Source organism: Ochlerotatus camptorhynchus, unplaced genomic scaffold (assembly GCF_037179485.1).
Source record: "Ochlerotatus camptorhynchus isolate MF236.1 unplaced genomic scaffold, CSIRO-AGI_Acam_v1.1 ptg000467l, whole genome shotgun sequence".
NCBI lineage: Eukaryota > Metazoa > Arthropoda > Insecta > Diptera > Culicidae > Ochlerotatus > Ochlerotatus camptorhynchus.
Window position 1 is genome coordinate 2,654,309 of NW_027040953.1, and position 14,640 is coordinate 2,668,948.

A 14,640-nucleotide genomic window follows, 5' to 3' on the forward strand; every position below is an offset into this window, starting at 1 on the left:
ATGAAATCGTCATCCACGTGGAATATTTTGTTTTCTGTATCGATTTTTCAGTGATCCGGCTGGTGCTTCCACATATGTTTGATGAGACAGATTAAGACTTATAAAACTGTCCCAGTGGTTATGATTTTCCTGATTTTAAATGTGTGCTTAGGGGTCCATTAATTATGTCACACTTTGAGGGGGGAGAGGGGAGAGGGTTTGGAAACTGTGACGAGCCATACAAAACAAATTAAGGTCCAAACAAAAAATGTGACAAACGGGGGAGGGGGTTTAAAAATGGGCCAAATTTGCGTGACAGAATTAATGGACCTTCCCTTATTTGAGTAAATCTCGGAGAAAATCAGCTAAGATCTGTAGCAAATCGTAAAATTAGACCACTTCCGATGGAAATTTGCAATACGTTCAATTAAATACGCATTACTTTGAGTTTTGAAAATCTTCATTATGATGTAAACAAATGGTTTGAATGACATTTCAGGCGTAGCATTTGATAACGGCACAAAAACTTTTGTAAACAAACTTTGTAAGGTCCTTTGTACGTGAACCAAAGTATGCCCACGAAAACCAAAACCACTTTCGGAAAACGTGATTACCTCTCACTCCAGCTGGCCTGGGTTCAATCCCAGTCGGCGCCGCCGGGATGTTCTGAGGCATATTCGGCTAAAACATGACTACACCTAAAATTTGTGTATTTTTTACACCTTTTATGAGTATCTGTTACTCATAAATGCATAAATTTTATTAATTAATTCTTAAATGTGTGAAATTTTAGGCATTTTATGGGTTTTTTTTCCTTGATTTGTTTTCCGTCGATCTTGTTTTCCGTGCTGAGCACCAATGCTACCGACGCCAGGAAGGCTGCTCCCACACCTGGACTCTACCTATCGACCCATCAACCACAGAACAGAAGGGGAACTGCAAACAAATCGGTGAATCAAAAATGGCTCGTTTTTCTGCTCAACATCCCTAATAACAAATAACCATAAACGAATGATAACCCAAATCATTGAACTATTCCACAAATGGTTTGGATGATACCCAGAACACGTCGTTAAGCAAATTAACTATACATTTTTTATTAGGGATGCGATGTGTTGTGGTAGCGTTCCACACGGGCTTTCTATGTGCACTCACACTATCATAGCATGCTGCCTATCTTAACTGCAGACAGAAGATGCCTTCTACCGCTAGGTGCGCTAGTGTTCGCAAATGACAAGTGGAGCCACTTTCTGATCCGAAGTTCCACGAAGTGCATCAACTCATGAACCGGGGACCAACGGCTTTACTTCCCATCCGAAGGAAGGCGTGATCAGAGATGTTATGCCTCAGAACATCCCGGTGGCGCCGATTGGGATTGAACCCAGGCCTGCTGGGGTGAGAGGTAATCACGCTTACCACTACACCACCAGCGCTGCTCATTTTATGGGTTGTCCCGTTTTCTTTCAAAAATGCGTACTTTATACACTCCGGTGTCAGAAACGTCATCCACGAACATTTTGCTTGAAGCCAAAGTTGTTGGTTCTTTGGCTCGATTATCTGCCGATCTAAGACAGCTGATGCAAAAATTGAGAAAATATGCTTCGCGTCCACATAGATGTTTGATTGGCTGCGCGGCAAAATAATCGTGATAAATTTTCAACAAGCGCTTAAACGTTGCTTAAACGCTGTCCAGACTGGAGAGTTATAAATGGTTATAACATGTTATAACGGTTGTCAAATAATTGCAACACAGAAACCGCACCATCAAGATAGCGCTATAACATGTTATAACCATAGAGGTAACTCTAAGACCACTGGGTCCCGAAGAAAATCATTATTATTTTTGGCTCACTCAGTACCAGAACAACGGTCCCAAGCAGTCCCAAGCTATTTCACTCACCCCTGCATGTTCTGCATGAATCCACACACCCCTGATGTTATCTGTCAAACTTTCATAGCGAATCAAAACAAACATAGTGTAGTAATAGAATTTCAACTAGAATAGGGTACGTTAATCGTTTGCTTGGGACCAATAGGCTACTAAAGTGGTGAGCCAATTTAAAATCGTTAGTTTCGTATTGATTGTTGTTATAACTCTGTAGTCTGAACGTACTATTACATGTACCCGCATAAGCGTTAACCATAAATTGACCTTACCTAAAATGGTTAAAATTGTTTATAATCCCTGCTAAACTTCAACTGAAATGGTTATGGAACATTACATGAACGTTTAATGATAAAGTTTTAACCTTAAGTATTATAGTTTTTTGGAAGTGGACCTTACAAATAATGGGTTTTTAAGAACCATTACCATTCAAAATTCTTGTTTTCTCCATACATTTTCGGAAAGAAAACTATACTAAAACCTAGACTAAAACCTTTTAACTTATGGTTTGAGAACATTAATGGTAATGGTTATGGTAACCAGTAAGGTCCATGAATGGTTTTGTAACATCGATCAACTTTATGTGGAATATATCGCGAATTGGTTGCCTGTAAATTACTGATTACCAATTCACGATATATTTCACGTAAAGTTGAGTGATAATACAAAACCATTAATGGACCTTACTGACTACCATAACCATAACCATTAATGTTCTCAAACCATAAGTAAAAACGTTCTAATATAGTTCTCTTTCCGAAAATGTATGGAGAAAACAAGAATTTGGAATGGCAATGGTTCTTAACAACCCATTATATGTAAGGTCCGCTTCCAAAAAACCATAATACATAAGGTTAAAACTTTACCACACTAACGTTCATGTGAAGTTCCATAGCCATTTCAGTTGAAGTTTAGCAGGGATTATAAACAATTTATAACCATTATCGGTAAGGTCATGTGATGGTTCACGTTTATGCGGGAGGAATTAAATATTTATTATATTAATTTTTGAATTAGGCAAGCTAATCATGAAAATTTCAAGTTTCATTAATGATTCACATAAGATTTTTTAACGCATACCGTCATTGCACATATAAACATAGCCTAAAAACTGCAGGCTACAGTGCTGACATCACCAATGGTGGTGGCTTCAGCAACCCTCCTTCTTGGCACACTCAAAGGATTTTCAAATCTAAATAGATTAAAAGTTACGCTAAATCGCAACTCTCCTGACCGACGCATAGCTTGATATAAAGAGAGCGAATGCACACTTAGTATAAAAATGGTTTATGCGTGACATAGCATAAAACAGAAATATTCCTGAAATGAATACGTACGGTTTATTCAGAATGCTTTTATGGCTTCTTTTTTAGTGAGTGGTCTTAATTTTTTTTTTTTCATATAAAATAAAAGCTAGTCATGAAGAATAGTTTATTCGTAGCAAAACAGTTAGAGCAAACCAATAAACTAATCAATTATCAGCTCCCGGCACAGATTGAAGAATCTACGGAAATTCCCCCACGGCCTGGGCTGAACGTAGCTTGAGATCCTCGTTGAGAACAATACCAAGGGAAGATGTAAAGGATCTGGTACACGGTGAACTTCAATATGTTCTCGCCTTCTATGGTGGAGCTAAGCGAGTGTGCGGGGTGCATTAATCGTGGATGCCTTGGACCTACGAAATCAAAAAATCATCGCAATTACCTTACCACAACAGACACTTATTCATAAAACTTACCGTCAAACCTATCATAGATAAACTCCTGCTGATGCTTAAAAGAAATCTTGTTTGTCCTGTACATTCTGGAACGAATAGCACAACTTCCACGTGTCGCGCTTCTTATAGAGCCGTCGGTCGAAAAAACTTCTCCAGATCCCACCAGATGGATATGATTCACTTCGTTGCCGGTTACGTTGCTGCTGCTAGTTGACTTGTGGTATGTTTAATCTCTGATTTCGGACGAGTTTGGCACTTGGTATATACACTGAATAAATTCTTCGTCTTTATTCGGTCTTACCATACTTTTTAAAGCAAATTTTAATCGGAATAATGTATACATATTCATTAATCGTAGAATGCTTAAAATTTAATCTTGTTACGTTTTGTAATATTTTTCAGTGTAGGCATAAAAGAGTTTTTTGCGATTACCGTGTACACTGTGGAAAACGAAGTACTAGATCAACATTTTTGAACGGTTGTTGTAAACAAAACCGAAATCAAACGGCAAACAAAGCATGTAAAAGATTATTCTCGTCAGGAACGGAAGTTTTCCAGTATAAATTTTCAATTTGTTCGCTCACTTTGATCGTAAATAATAGTTCAATTATTCGTACGATTGCATATTAGTTGCACTGATTCATTGGTAATGATTCTGAAGAGAAGTGAATAAAGATGAATGCAGCAAACCAAACAATCATCGCTGACATTCAGTCGCTAACGGGGGACGAACTGGCCGAACAGTACCGCCACTTGGCCGATGCCTACCGATCGTTGAAACGATCCCACGAAGAGGAACTGCAGACGAGTCATGAGCTGAAACGGAACTACCAAACGGCTTCCGAATCGGTTGCCTACATGAGTGCCGAGTTGGAATCGATTGATTCCGTCCACAAGGAAGAATTGGGTGAGATTTTTGGTTGTAAGTATTTGTCGATTGGGAGAAACTAAAAATTATGTTGTTTTAGCTAAACTGAAGGAAAAGTATGTTTTGACGCTGATGAGTCTGAAAGATTCGAATGCGGATTTCAAGCAGCACAATTTGTCCCTAGAAACCACGGTTGATGATTTACAGAAGCAAATTGTACAGCTGAAAGAGAAACTCGAAGAATTGGAACAGTCATCCGGCAAATCCGAATCGGTAACGGGAAATGTATCACTCACTTCCGAAAAGGAAGCCTTCCTGGAGAGAGAAAACGAAGAACTGAAGCTGATGATCGCCGAATTGCAGGAGAAAATTGATACGCTGACGTTGCAGTTGGTCAATTCGGAAAGCAAAGTGGAAAATCTGGAGGAAAAGGTCGACTGTGTCGAAGATAATCTCAGCTCGAAACGGCAAGAATTGGAGGAACTGCAAGTGCTACTGGATTCCACTCAGGAAGAGAATATGCGCTTGAATTCGGAAATCGCTGCCCTGCGGAGTGCTCCTCAGGATGCCAACCAGAAAGGCAATTCACTGTTTGCGGAGGTGGATGATCAGCGGCAAAAGATGATTGAAATGCTGCAGTCGCAGCGGAAACGCTTCAATGAGATGAAAAAACTGTACGGCGAGAGTCAGTTCCAGATGCGGAGGCTTACACGGGAGAACGAGGAGCTTTGCAACGAAATTAAGACGTGCAGTGAGTTGTTTACGAAGGCGGACAACGGCTTTCGGGATGAAACAAGCCGGCAAATTAGTGCCCTGGGAAAGGAGGTCGGCCAGTTGCGGGAACAGTTGTCGACGACGGAAAGGAGGTTGCTGGAAACGGCTAGCGATACAAAGTGGGTTGAGCCTTTTGTGTCGTTTTACAGGTGAGCAATTTTGTTCTTTGTGATTTTTCAAGATAGTAGGTAATAATTATACAATTTATTCCGTTGCAGACACGAATGTAGCGACTTGAAGACGAAACTTTTCCAGTCGCAAATGGCCAAACGGCTGGTGGACGAAATATGCTGGGAAGCACAGCGGGACCTAGCCAAGTGGCGTTTTGAGGCACTGAAGTCACGCTTCATCATTATCAATCGGGAGTCTCTACTGGAGGAACATGGAATCAATTTCGCGCCACTGGACGCCTTGGCAGTGGGAATCCACATTGACGAAGCGACCATGGTTAAGGCTAAACCACACTTGGACTTTACAGCCGGAATAGTCAATGTCAAGACTGTCACCGGTGTAGGCAGCGAGTTGGATCCAGTGACCGACCTGGAACACGATCTAACTGTACTTTCGATTGAGGTACCAAATGATGAATCGCACTTGTTACCACCTCCGCTGCCACCTGCTTCGCTGGCTAAATCCACAAAAATCGAAACAATCACACCGCTAGCAACTCCCCTGGTAACACCAAACCAGTCTCCACGGTCGATCAAGAAGGAGCTTAAACCTCCAACCAGCTCCCTGCCGTACCGGGACATTGTCTTCATACCGAAGGATGCCCCACTCACGGACAGTCTGAAGAAGAAGCAATTTGCTGAAATGCTTGTAAAGACCGTGAAAGCAGAGGAAGGCGCCAAACTGGCTACCAACAAAGTCCTAAACGATGACGAAGAGAAAGAGAATATCGAGCTGGGAGCCAGAGATGTACAACAGCAGCAGCAACAACAGCAGCAGCAATCATCGGAATCTAAATCCTGGGGATGGATTTCGGAGAAACGAACCAAGCATAACATCGTGGTCAGGAAGTTTAAATTTCCGGAGCGGAAGGTCCCCCTTTCCGAACAAAAGTAGTGAATGGAAGGTAAGAATGCTTTGTAGAACTTACTTGATTAGAGCAGAGATGATTTGTTTTCCTAATATATGCAATTGAGTTGTGGATTAGCAAGGAAATCGAAGCAAGTGGTTATTGTTCCGAAAGATCATCGATTGCTTTGGGCGGGATTTGTCCAGCAATCTCGCGAAATTCTCTGACGGCGCTTCATTACCTCAATTGGAGAGGAAACATGGTTTATGATGGCATTAAAAACAAGTGCTTCATATGTGAGATAGGATAAAGAAACTGCAACTGCACCAGCACAAAGTAAACCCATGTTGGAGGTGAGGGGTTTGATCGGTTTTCAAGATAGGATCTGTTTTTGTTCGAACTGACAAAAAGTCCAAAGGTAATCTTCATGCACCGTTTGCAACAGCTGCTACACACCACAGTCATCATGATGATCGAATCGTGAATTCAACGTGTAGAATTCCTGTGGAAGCCCAACCATCATATCATACTTAGTTCCTTATCTGCTCTTCTCGAAATGAATTGCCAAAATTGCTTATTTAGTGTCTAAGCGAATCTCGTGCACGACCGTCCTTCAGGTGTATATCAGTAGCAAGCGAGACCAGTCAGCACGATAAGATAAATCTCTAAGCATGATTAGGTCCCTACGAATCAGCGTGCTCATCGTCAGTTTGTTAAGTCTCCTTGGCCAGCACGCACCCACCCACTTAACAAGTCAATCATGTCCAGCTCGTACGACCCGTTGGGAAAAATTTGGTCCGGCCCTAGGCAACCGGGTCCGTTTAACCCGCAAGCCAATCTGGGCCAATTGATCTTGAACGTACTGGAACGAAACCCAACTATGGTGGCCCAGGTCTGTGTGGAGTCCGGAGTGAAGCTATCCTGCGAAGAAATTCGCCTCCGCTCGATACGAGCTGCACAGAACCTGACCAAGCTGGGCTGCAAGCAAGGTGACATGGTTGGCTTTGCCGTGAGGAATCGCGAAAACGTGGCCCCTTTGGTGTACGGCTGCTTCCTGATTGGGGCTCCCGTGAACTGTGTTGATCCGGATTTCACGGCCGCAGATATGGCGCACATGTTCCGGATTAGTAAACCGGTGCTGGTGGTGGCAGATGAAGATAATGTGGAAACGGTTAAAGCGGGTTGCCAGGATGCGGGAATCAGTCCAAAGTTCGTTGTGATGGATCGAGCCTCCGGTGAAGACGATCTGTCCGGCTGGGATGTTGTTAAGGAGACCGGGATGGAGCATTATTATTTGTAAGTGGAATTTGAGAATTTAGCTAATCATGTCTTCCGCATTTCTGACGTGTGTATGATTGATAAGATCGTTTACAATCTCAATTTGCTTTATAGCCCGCTATATCTGGGTGACTCGGAGAAACTTATAGCAGCTGTCGTTTGCTCGTCCGGAACTACGGGAATGCCCAAAGGAGTCTGCCTGTCGCATGCAAACCTCATCCATCAAAGCGCCTTGATATGGTAGGTGTCATTCGTTGATCAGATCTCAAATCAACCTTAATTGATCTGCATTCCTATCCCCACAGCAATATCCATCTATTCAAGACGGCTTTCTCGTTCAGCTCGCTGTACTGGGTATCGGGATTCTACCAACTGATACAAGGTCCGTTTAACAATTCCACCCGTTACATCTCAACACGTCGATTCAGTCCGGAGGCGTTCTTTGAAATCGTTGAAAAGTACGCCCTCACGCACGTGTTCTGTCCACCTGCCCTGATAGCAATGATCCTTCAAAGTCCTCGACTGAAGCAGGTCGATCTTTCCAGTATCAAGTCCTTCTATTCCGGTGGAGGTGTCTTTACGCCTGGACTTCGTAAGTCTCTCCAAAAGTGGCTTCCTTCGTGTAGGATCGGCGTGGGTTATGGAACATCGGAGATCGGCTACGTAGCCGCGGATGCCTTTGGGCCGATACGGGAAGGATCGGTTGGGCAGCTGGCTCCGAACATTGAAGCCAAAGTGCTGGACGACAATGGGAACTCGATGGGTGTCAACGAGAAGGGCGTCCTCTGGTTCCGATACCCCATCAGAGCAGTAGGTTATCTGAATAATCAGGCTGCAACCGATGAACTGATGACCGATGACGGATGGGTTTGCAGCGGGGATGTGGGATATTTCGATGACGATAGCTATTTGTTTTTGGTTGACAGGAAGAAGGAAATCATCAAATACAAAAGCTACCAAATATCACCGGCGGAGGTTGAGGCCACGATCGAAGAGCTACCGGAAGTGGCACATGCGTGCGTGGTGGGACTGTTTGATCCGGTGTTGCACGTGGATCTGCCGACTGCAGTGGTTCAGCTTCGCAGGGATTGCACGCTTTGTGAGGCCCGTGTGATGGATCATGTGGCCGAGAAGTTAGCGGACTTCAAACATCTGCGCGGTGGGGTTTACTTTGTAGACGAGCTACCAATGACCAAGTCGGGTAAGCTCCAGAGGTACGAGATACGGAAGTATGCCGAACAGAGATCTGCTGCGGCTGTGCGCAAAATATAGATGAAAGGTTAAATAATGTAAATATACATGTTTGGGAAACTTCGTAGAAGTTAAGAATACATTGTTTAATTCAAGGAATCTCCTAATACCAGGCGACTTCGTTGAACTTAAAATGCCTTGACATAGTTCAGGGAACTTCACATAAAATCAACGAGAAACGTAAAAGTGCAGGCAACTTAAGTATAAGTTAAGCGAATTACGTAGCAATTCAAGGAACTGCGTAACATTTCAAAGAAGTGCGGATAATTTTGAAAAATTCCAGGTAATTTCTTTGGAGATGATAAAGTTTAGCAAACCTCTACGAGCGTCAGGGATCTTGGTTTCTTTTAGGGAACTTTGTAGTAGTTTGTTAGAGATCCACTTGCCTATGCGGAGTTGCAATAAAATTCCTGAAAGTTTTGGGAACTTCGTTTAATGTTAAGGAACTCCTCAGATGTTCAGGAATATTCGTAGAAAAGGATGAGGTTGAGCATTTTTTCAAGAACTTAATGGAATTTTGTAGATGTTCGTATTATCTCAGATATTCTACATAGATGGCAAGTTTTTCAAGAAGTATTCAAATGATCTCCAGATAGACGAAGACTTCAATAAAGTTCTTTGGGTATTTTTCAAGACTTTAGGTTGATCAAGTATTATTCTTAAGATCTCAAACTGTTCAGAAATACAAATGATGCCTCTCAGTTATTAATCCAGGACGGCATGTTAATCAGGAAGTATATAAGACTTAATACTGATCAAGTTAATTATTCTGAAAATCTTAAATCTTACTTACCCTACCAATTAGGCTAAGGCCTTGTTGTCCTCTGCTGACTCTACTCGATCCATGGCCACACTTCACCAACCTCGTAGTCTGCGAAGAGTCCGCAGGTACCTTGCCCGCTGCGCGCCTCTGCTTCTTGTTCCTGTTGGGTCGCTTTCGAAAACCATTTTCACTGGTTCGTCGTCCGAAATTCTTACGACGTATCCAGCCCACCGTAATCGCCCAATTTTTGCAATGTTAACGATGGATGGTTCTCCTAGCAGCTGGTGCAATTCGTGGTTCATTCGCCTCCTCCACGTTCCGTCATCCATCTGCACTCCACCGTAGATGGTACGCAACACCTTCCGTTCGAAAACACCAAGCCGGCGGTTGGTTCTCCACGAGCATAGTCCAGGTCTAGTGGCCGTAGACGACCACCGGTCTAATCAGCGTTTTGTAGATAATCAACTTCGTGTGGCGGAGAATTTTATTCCATTTGAGCGTCCTCCGGAGTCCAAAGTAGGCATGATTCCCTGCCATAATGCGTCTTTGGATTTCTCTGCTGGTATCATTTTCGGCGGTCACCAGTGAACCCAAATACACGAACTCATCGACAACCTTGATTTCGTCACCGTCAATCTTTACTCGGGGTGGGAAGCTAACAGTGTCTTCCCTAGAACCTCTTCCTCTCCCAGCTCCCAGCTCTTCTTATAACACCTTCCAACGCAATGTTAAATAGCAGACACGAAAGTCCATCACCTTGCCGTAACCCCCTTCGAAATTCAAAGGGACTCGAGAATGTCCCCGATACTCGAACAACGCACATCGCTCGATCCATCGTCGTCTTGACCAATCGCGTCAGTTTATACGGAAATCCGTACTCGTGCATAATCTGCCATAGCTGAACAAGTGATGTGTGGGCACGTTGTATTCGCGGCATTTCTGCAGAACTTGCCGAATCGCAAAAAAATGGTCCGTGGTAGCGTGGGCACCCATGAATCCCGCCTGGTATTGCCCCACGAACTCTCTTGCTAATGGTAACAGGTGGTGGCATAGAATTTGGGAGAGTACCTTGTAGGCGGCGCTCAGAAGTGTGATCACGCGGTAGTTGCAGTAATCCAACTTGTCGCCATTTTTGTAGATTGGGCATTCGACACCTTCCATCCACTCCTCCGGTAATATCTCCTCCTCCGGTAATATCTCCTCCTCCCAAATCTTGGCAATTACCCTGTGCAGCGCTCTAGCCAGTGCTTCACCACTGTATTTTAAAAGCTCACTTGGTAGTTGATCTACACCAGTTGCTTTGTTGTTCTTCAGTCAACCGATCTCCGCTCGCTGCCTCAATTTGCCTTGCCTTATACTTTAACTAATTATGTTTGTTTTACTCCATGCGTGAAGTTAACAATTTACGTAGTTGGAGATGCTTAACGACAAATATCAGACTTTTCTTTTTTTTTTTAATAATAATTCCAGGCTCATTTGCTGTAGCTTTGCGGAGCCGATATTCATTGTTTAGATAACAGAATTACTTAAAACTAACGTTAGTAAAGCGGGGGCCGATTACTCGCGGCTATCTCGAGGTTAGGGGTAACAAATTGTAACAAATGGATGGCAGGGTAGGGATTGTGAACACATGGTTTGGAGAGCAACGTGCTCTTGATCTCGAACTAGGCGACACTCTGATGAAAAAGACAAACATGGGGGTACACCGATGGGTAGCTAACAACTTGGGAGAACACAAGATGACACTAACTTCTAAATCCTCAAATCTATCCGTTTTAAAAACACATAAATTAAATTCAAATAGTCAAGGTCTCGGCTCGCCAAGACATCTCTAACGGGTATCGCGGGTTGTTTTCCTCGGGCCCTGAGGGATGTTAATAACTCAGATCTGGCAACACGGTGTAAGGTACATGACCAAACAACATGCTCGATATCGTGATAACCACTGCCACACGCACATAAATTGCTGCCTGAGAGCCCAATTCGATAGAAATGCGAGTCTAACGAGCAGTGATGGGACATAAGCCTTGATATTACGCGTATAAAGTCGCGGCTCATGTCCAACTCTTTGAACCACAAACGAAGTGACAGACGACTAACTGGCGAGGAAATCAATTAAAATAATGTGGTTTGCTGTAATAGAATTTTCTTAGAAGCTTGTGCCATCATCCACCAGATGGGATAGTATTTTTGTTTTGGTTTTGCACAAAGTTTATTTTGTGTACAATGATTCTTTGACAGTGTGCAAAGAGTGCGTATCATTTTGTCATTTTTTTATGCGTTTCAGTTTTGAGTAGAGTGAAAGAGATAGAACCAAAACATTCTAGTACATTTGGTGAAAATGCTAGTTCAATCCAGTAGTAGTGTTGCCTTGTGGTACAATCCAGTGGTAGTGGTGTTGCCATGTGGTACACTGAAAAATTGCAATAGCAGGTTTGTCACCAAAGTTTTCGAGCCGCTCCGTCTGTCACTTCGTTTGTGCTTTGAACCATGGTTTGTTCGACACCTGTGGGAGAATAGAATGTAACCATCTTCCCAATTCACCATCATTCCATTTTTGTTGCCAACTGATGAGGACTTGCTGGCGAGCAATGGAGAAAAATTCGTTGAAGGCGATTTGTCGCTCAAAAATATCGCCTTCCATAGCGCCCACCTTAGCCAATGAGTCCGCTTTCTCATTACCCGGAATTGAGCAATGAGATGGGACCCAAGCTAAGGTGATAGTATAGGAGCAGTTAGATAAAGCACTCAGTTTAGATCGTATTTCAGGTAGGAAATACGAGGAGTGCTTCATCGGCCTCATTGAACGAATAGCCTCCAATGAGCTAAGACTATCCGTAAAAATGAAATAATGGTCAGAGGGTAGTGAGGCAATTCGCTCTACTGCGTAAAATATAGCTGCAAGTTCCGCAACGTATACGGAGCATGGTTTCTGCAGTTCATAGGAGGCGCTATGAAATTGATTAAATACACCAAATCCAGTGGAAGCATTTATGGTTGACCCATCTGTGAAAAATCTTTTATCGTTACTTACATGGTGGTACTTGATTGCAAAAATTGAGGGAACAACCATCGACCGATGGTGATCTGGTATTCCATGGATTTCTTGCATCATGGTCAAATCAAAATTTACAGAGGAACTATAGAAGGCTTGAAAGCAATCACGATTGGAGATTAATGAAGAAGGACCAACCTCCAGCGTCATGTACTCATAGTACAAACTCATGAATCTTGTTTGAGGATTTTGGTCGAGCAGCTTCTCAAAGTGTTCTATTACCAAAGGATTCAGTACTTCACAACGGATGAGAAACCGGAAAGACAGCTCAGCGAAACGATCTGTCAGTGGGAGAACACCCGCGAGTACTTCGAGGCTCATCGTATGAGTCGAGTGCATGCAGCCTAGCGCAATACGAAGGCAACGGTATTGAATCCGTTGCAGCTTAAGAATGTGTGTTTTTGCTGCGGATTGGAAGCAAAAGCTGCCGTACTCTAAAACCGAAAGGATGGTTGTTCGGTACAACCTGATAAGATCTTCCGGGTGTGCTCCCCACCAAGTTCCGGTAATTGTACGAAGAAAATTGATTCTTTGTTGGCATTTTTGTTTTAGATACGCAATATGTTTTCCCCACGTGCTTTTGGAATCGAACCAGACACCTAAATACTTGAAAGATATACTTTGAGTGATTGTTCTACCCTTTAGTTGAAGCTGTAACTGTGCAGGATGATGCTTCCTAGAAAAAAACAACCAACTCAGTTTTCTCCGGAGAGAATTCGATACCCAGCTTCATAGCCCAAGTAGACAAATTTTCTAAGGTATCTTGCAATGGTCCTTGCAGGTCCGGTGCACTTGGCCCTATAACGGACACAACCCCGTCATCTGCAAGCTGCCTTAGCGAGCAATTTTCATCAAGACAGCCACCAATGTCTTTTACATAAAAATTATAAAGAAGGGGGCTTAAACATGAGCCCTGGGGGAAACCCATGTAACTAATTCGTGAAGTTGTCGAGTTTCCACGAGAAAAGCTCATATATTTCTCAGACAACAAGTTGCTCAAATAGTTGTTCATAATTGGTGAAAGCCCACTATCGTGGAGTTTATCCGAAAGGACATCGATACAAACAGAATCAAAAGCCCCCTTAATGTCCAAGAAAACTGAACCCATTTGCTGTTTTTGCGCATAGGCCAGTTGAATTTCAGTTGAAAGCAACGCAAGACAGTCGCTCGTTCCTTTGCCTCTCCGAAATCCAAATTGCGTATCTGAAAGTAAACCATTCGACTCGACCCATTTGTCTAGACGAAAAAGAATCATTTTCTCCAACAATTTCCGTATACAGGACAGCATCGCGATGGGACGGTACGAGTTATAATCCGACGTGGGTTTACCGGGTTTTCGAATGGCGATAACTCTTACTTGCCTCCAATCATCCGGAACAATGTTCTGCTCCAGAAATTGATTGAATAAGTTCAACAAGCGTCTCTTCGCGACGTCTGGGAGATTTTTGAGCAAGTTGAACTTGATTCTATCCATTCCTGGAGCTGAGTTGTTACATGAGAGGAGAGCAAGTGAGAATTCCACCATCGAAAACGGAGAATCTATTTCGTTACTACCCGACGGACTATCACGAACGTTGGTTTGAACCGACACCGAATCCGGGCAAACTTTCTGCGCGAAGCTGAATATCCAACTGTCTGAGTACTCCTTGTCTTCGTTGACCGGTGATGACGCGTTTCGCATTCTCCTGCCGACATTCCAGAGTGTTCTCATGGAAGTCTCTCTCGACAAACCATCGACGAACCGACGCCAGTAACCGCGTTTTTTGGCTTTAATCAAGCCCTTAAAAGTTTTCTCGAGGTCGGTGTACCGCTCGAAGTCCCCGACCTTACCGTGTCTGCGGAAGCGTTTAAACGCGGCGGACTTCTCGCTGTTCGCGTCGGTGCAATCCTTATCCCACCACGGAGTGGGAGGTCGCTTGCGAACGGAAACACCCGGAACACGTTTCGTCTGTGCTTGCAGCGCACAATCGATGATTAGACGCGTGAGAAAGGAGTACTCATCCAGTGGAGGAAGTGTTTCAACCGATTGACTGGCATCAATAACCGCGGACG

General features: G+C 43.4%; 2 protein-coding genes across 3 annotated transcripts in view; both read left to right on the forward strand.

Annotated features, from left to right (window-relative positions):
• The first annotated feature begins 4,093 nt into the window (after positions 1 to 4,093).
• The window catches only part of Spindly (spindly), a 243,722-nt gene continuing 233,175 nt past the window's right edge, over positions 4,094 to 14,640 (forward strand). Inside the window, exons 1-3 of one of the 2 annotated variants that reach the window (XM_065235243.1) lie at positions 4,094 to 4,488; positions 4,550 to 5,372; positions 5,442 to 6,311. In XM_065235243.1, coding sequence (XP_065091315.1) covers positions 4,257 to 4,488; positions 4,550 to 5,372; positions 5,442 to 6,288 — 1,902 coding nt within the window. In that variant the 5' untranslated portion in view covers positions 4,094 to 4,256 and the 3' untranslated portion in view covers positions 6,289 to 6,311. Of the gene's footprint in view, positions 4,489 to 4,549; positions 5,373 to 5,441; positions 6,330 to 14,640 lie in introns of those variants that run through there. The other variant, XM_065235242.1, reaches the window with a different exon arrangement.
• Positions 6,988 to 8,797, forward strand: LOC135712234 (probable 4-coumarate--CoA ligase 1). The gene is made up of 3 exons (XM_065235194.1): positions 6,988 to 7,537; positions 7,634 to 7,759; positions 7,825 to 8,797. The coding sequence occupies exons 1-3, from the start codon at positions 7,002 to 7,004 to the stop codon at positions 8,789 to 8,791; spliced, it is 1,629 nt and encodes a 542-aa protein (XP_065091266.1). The 5' UTR covers positions 6,988 to 7,001; the 3' UTR covers positions 8,792 to 8,797.

Excerpts from the sequence above, each read along its gene's own strand:
- LOC135712234 (XM_065235194.1), top strand. The coding sequence starts at position 7,002 with ATGTCCAGCTCGTACGACCCGTTGGGAAAAATTTGGTCCGGCCCTAGG. Across the intron at positions 7,538-7,633 it reads GGGATGGAGCATTATTATTT|CCCGCTATATCTGGGTGACT; the intron begins GTAAGTGGAATT and ends TTTGCTTTATAG. Across the intron at positions 7,760-7,824 it reads CATCAAAGCGCCTTGATATG|CAATATCCATCTATTCAAGA; the intron begins GTAGGTGTCATT and ends CTATCCCCACAG.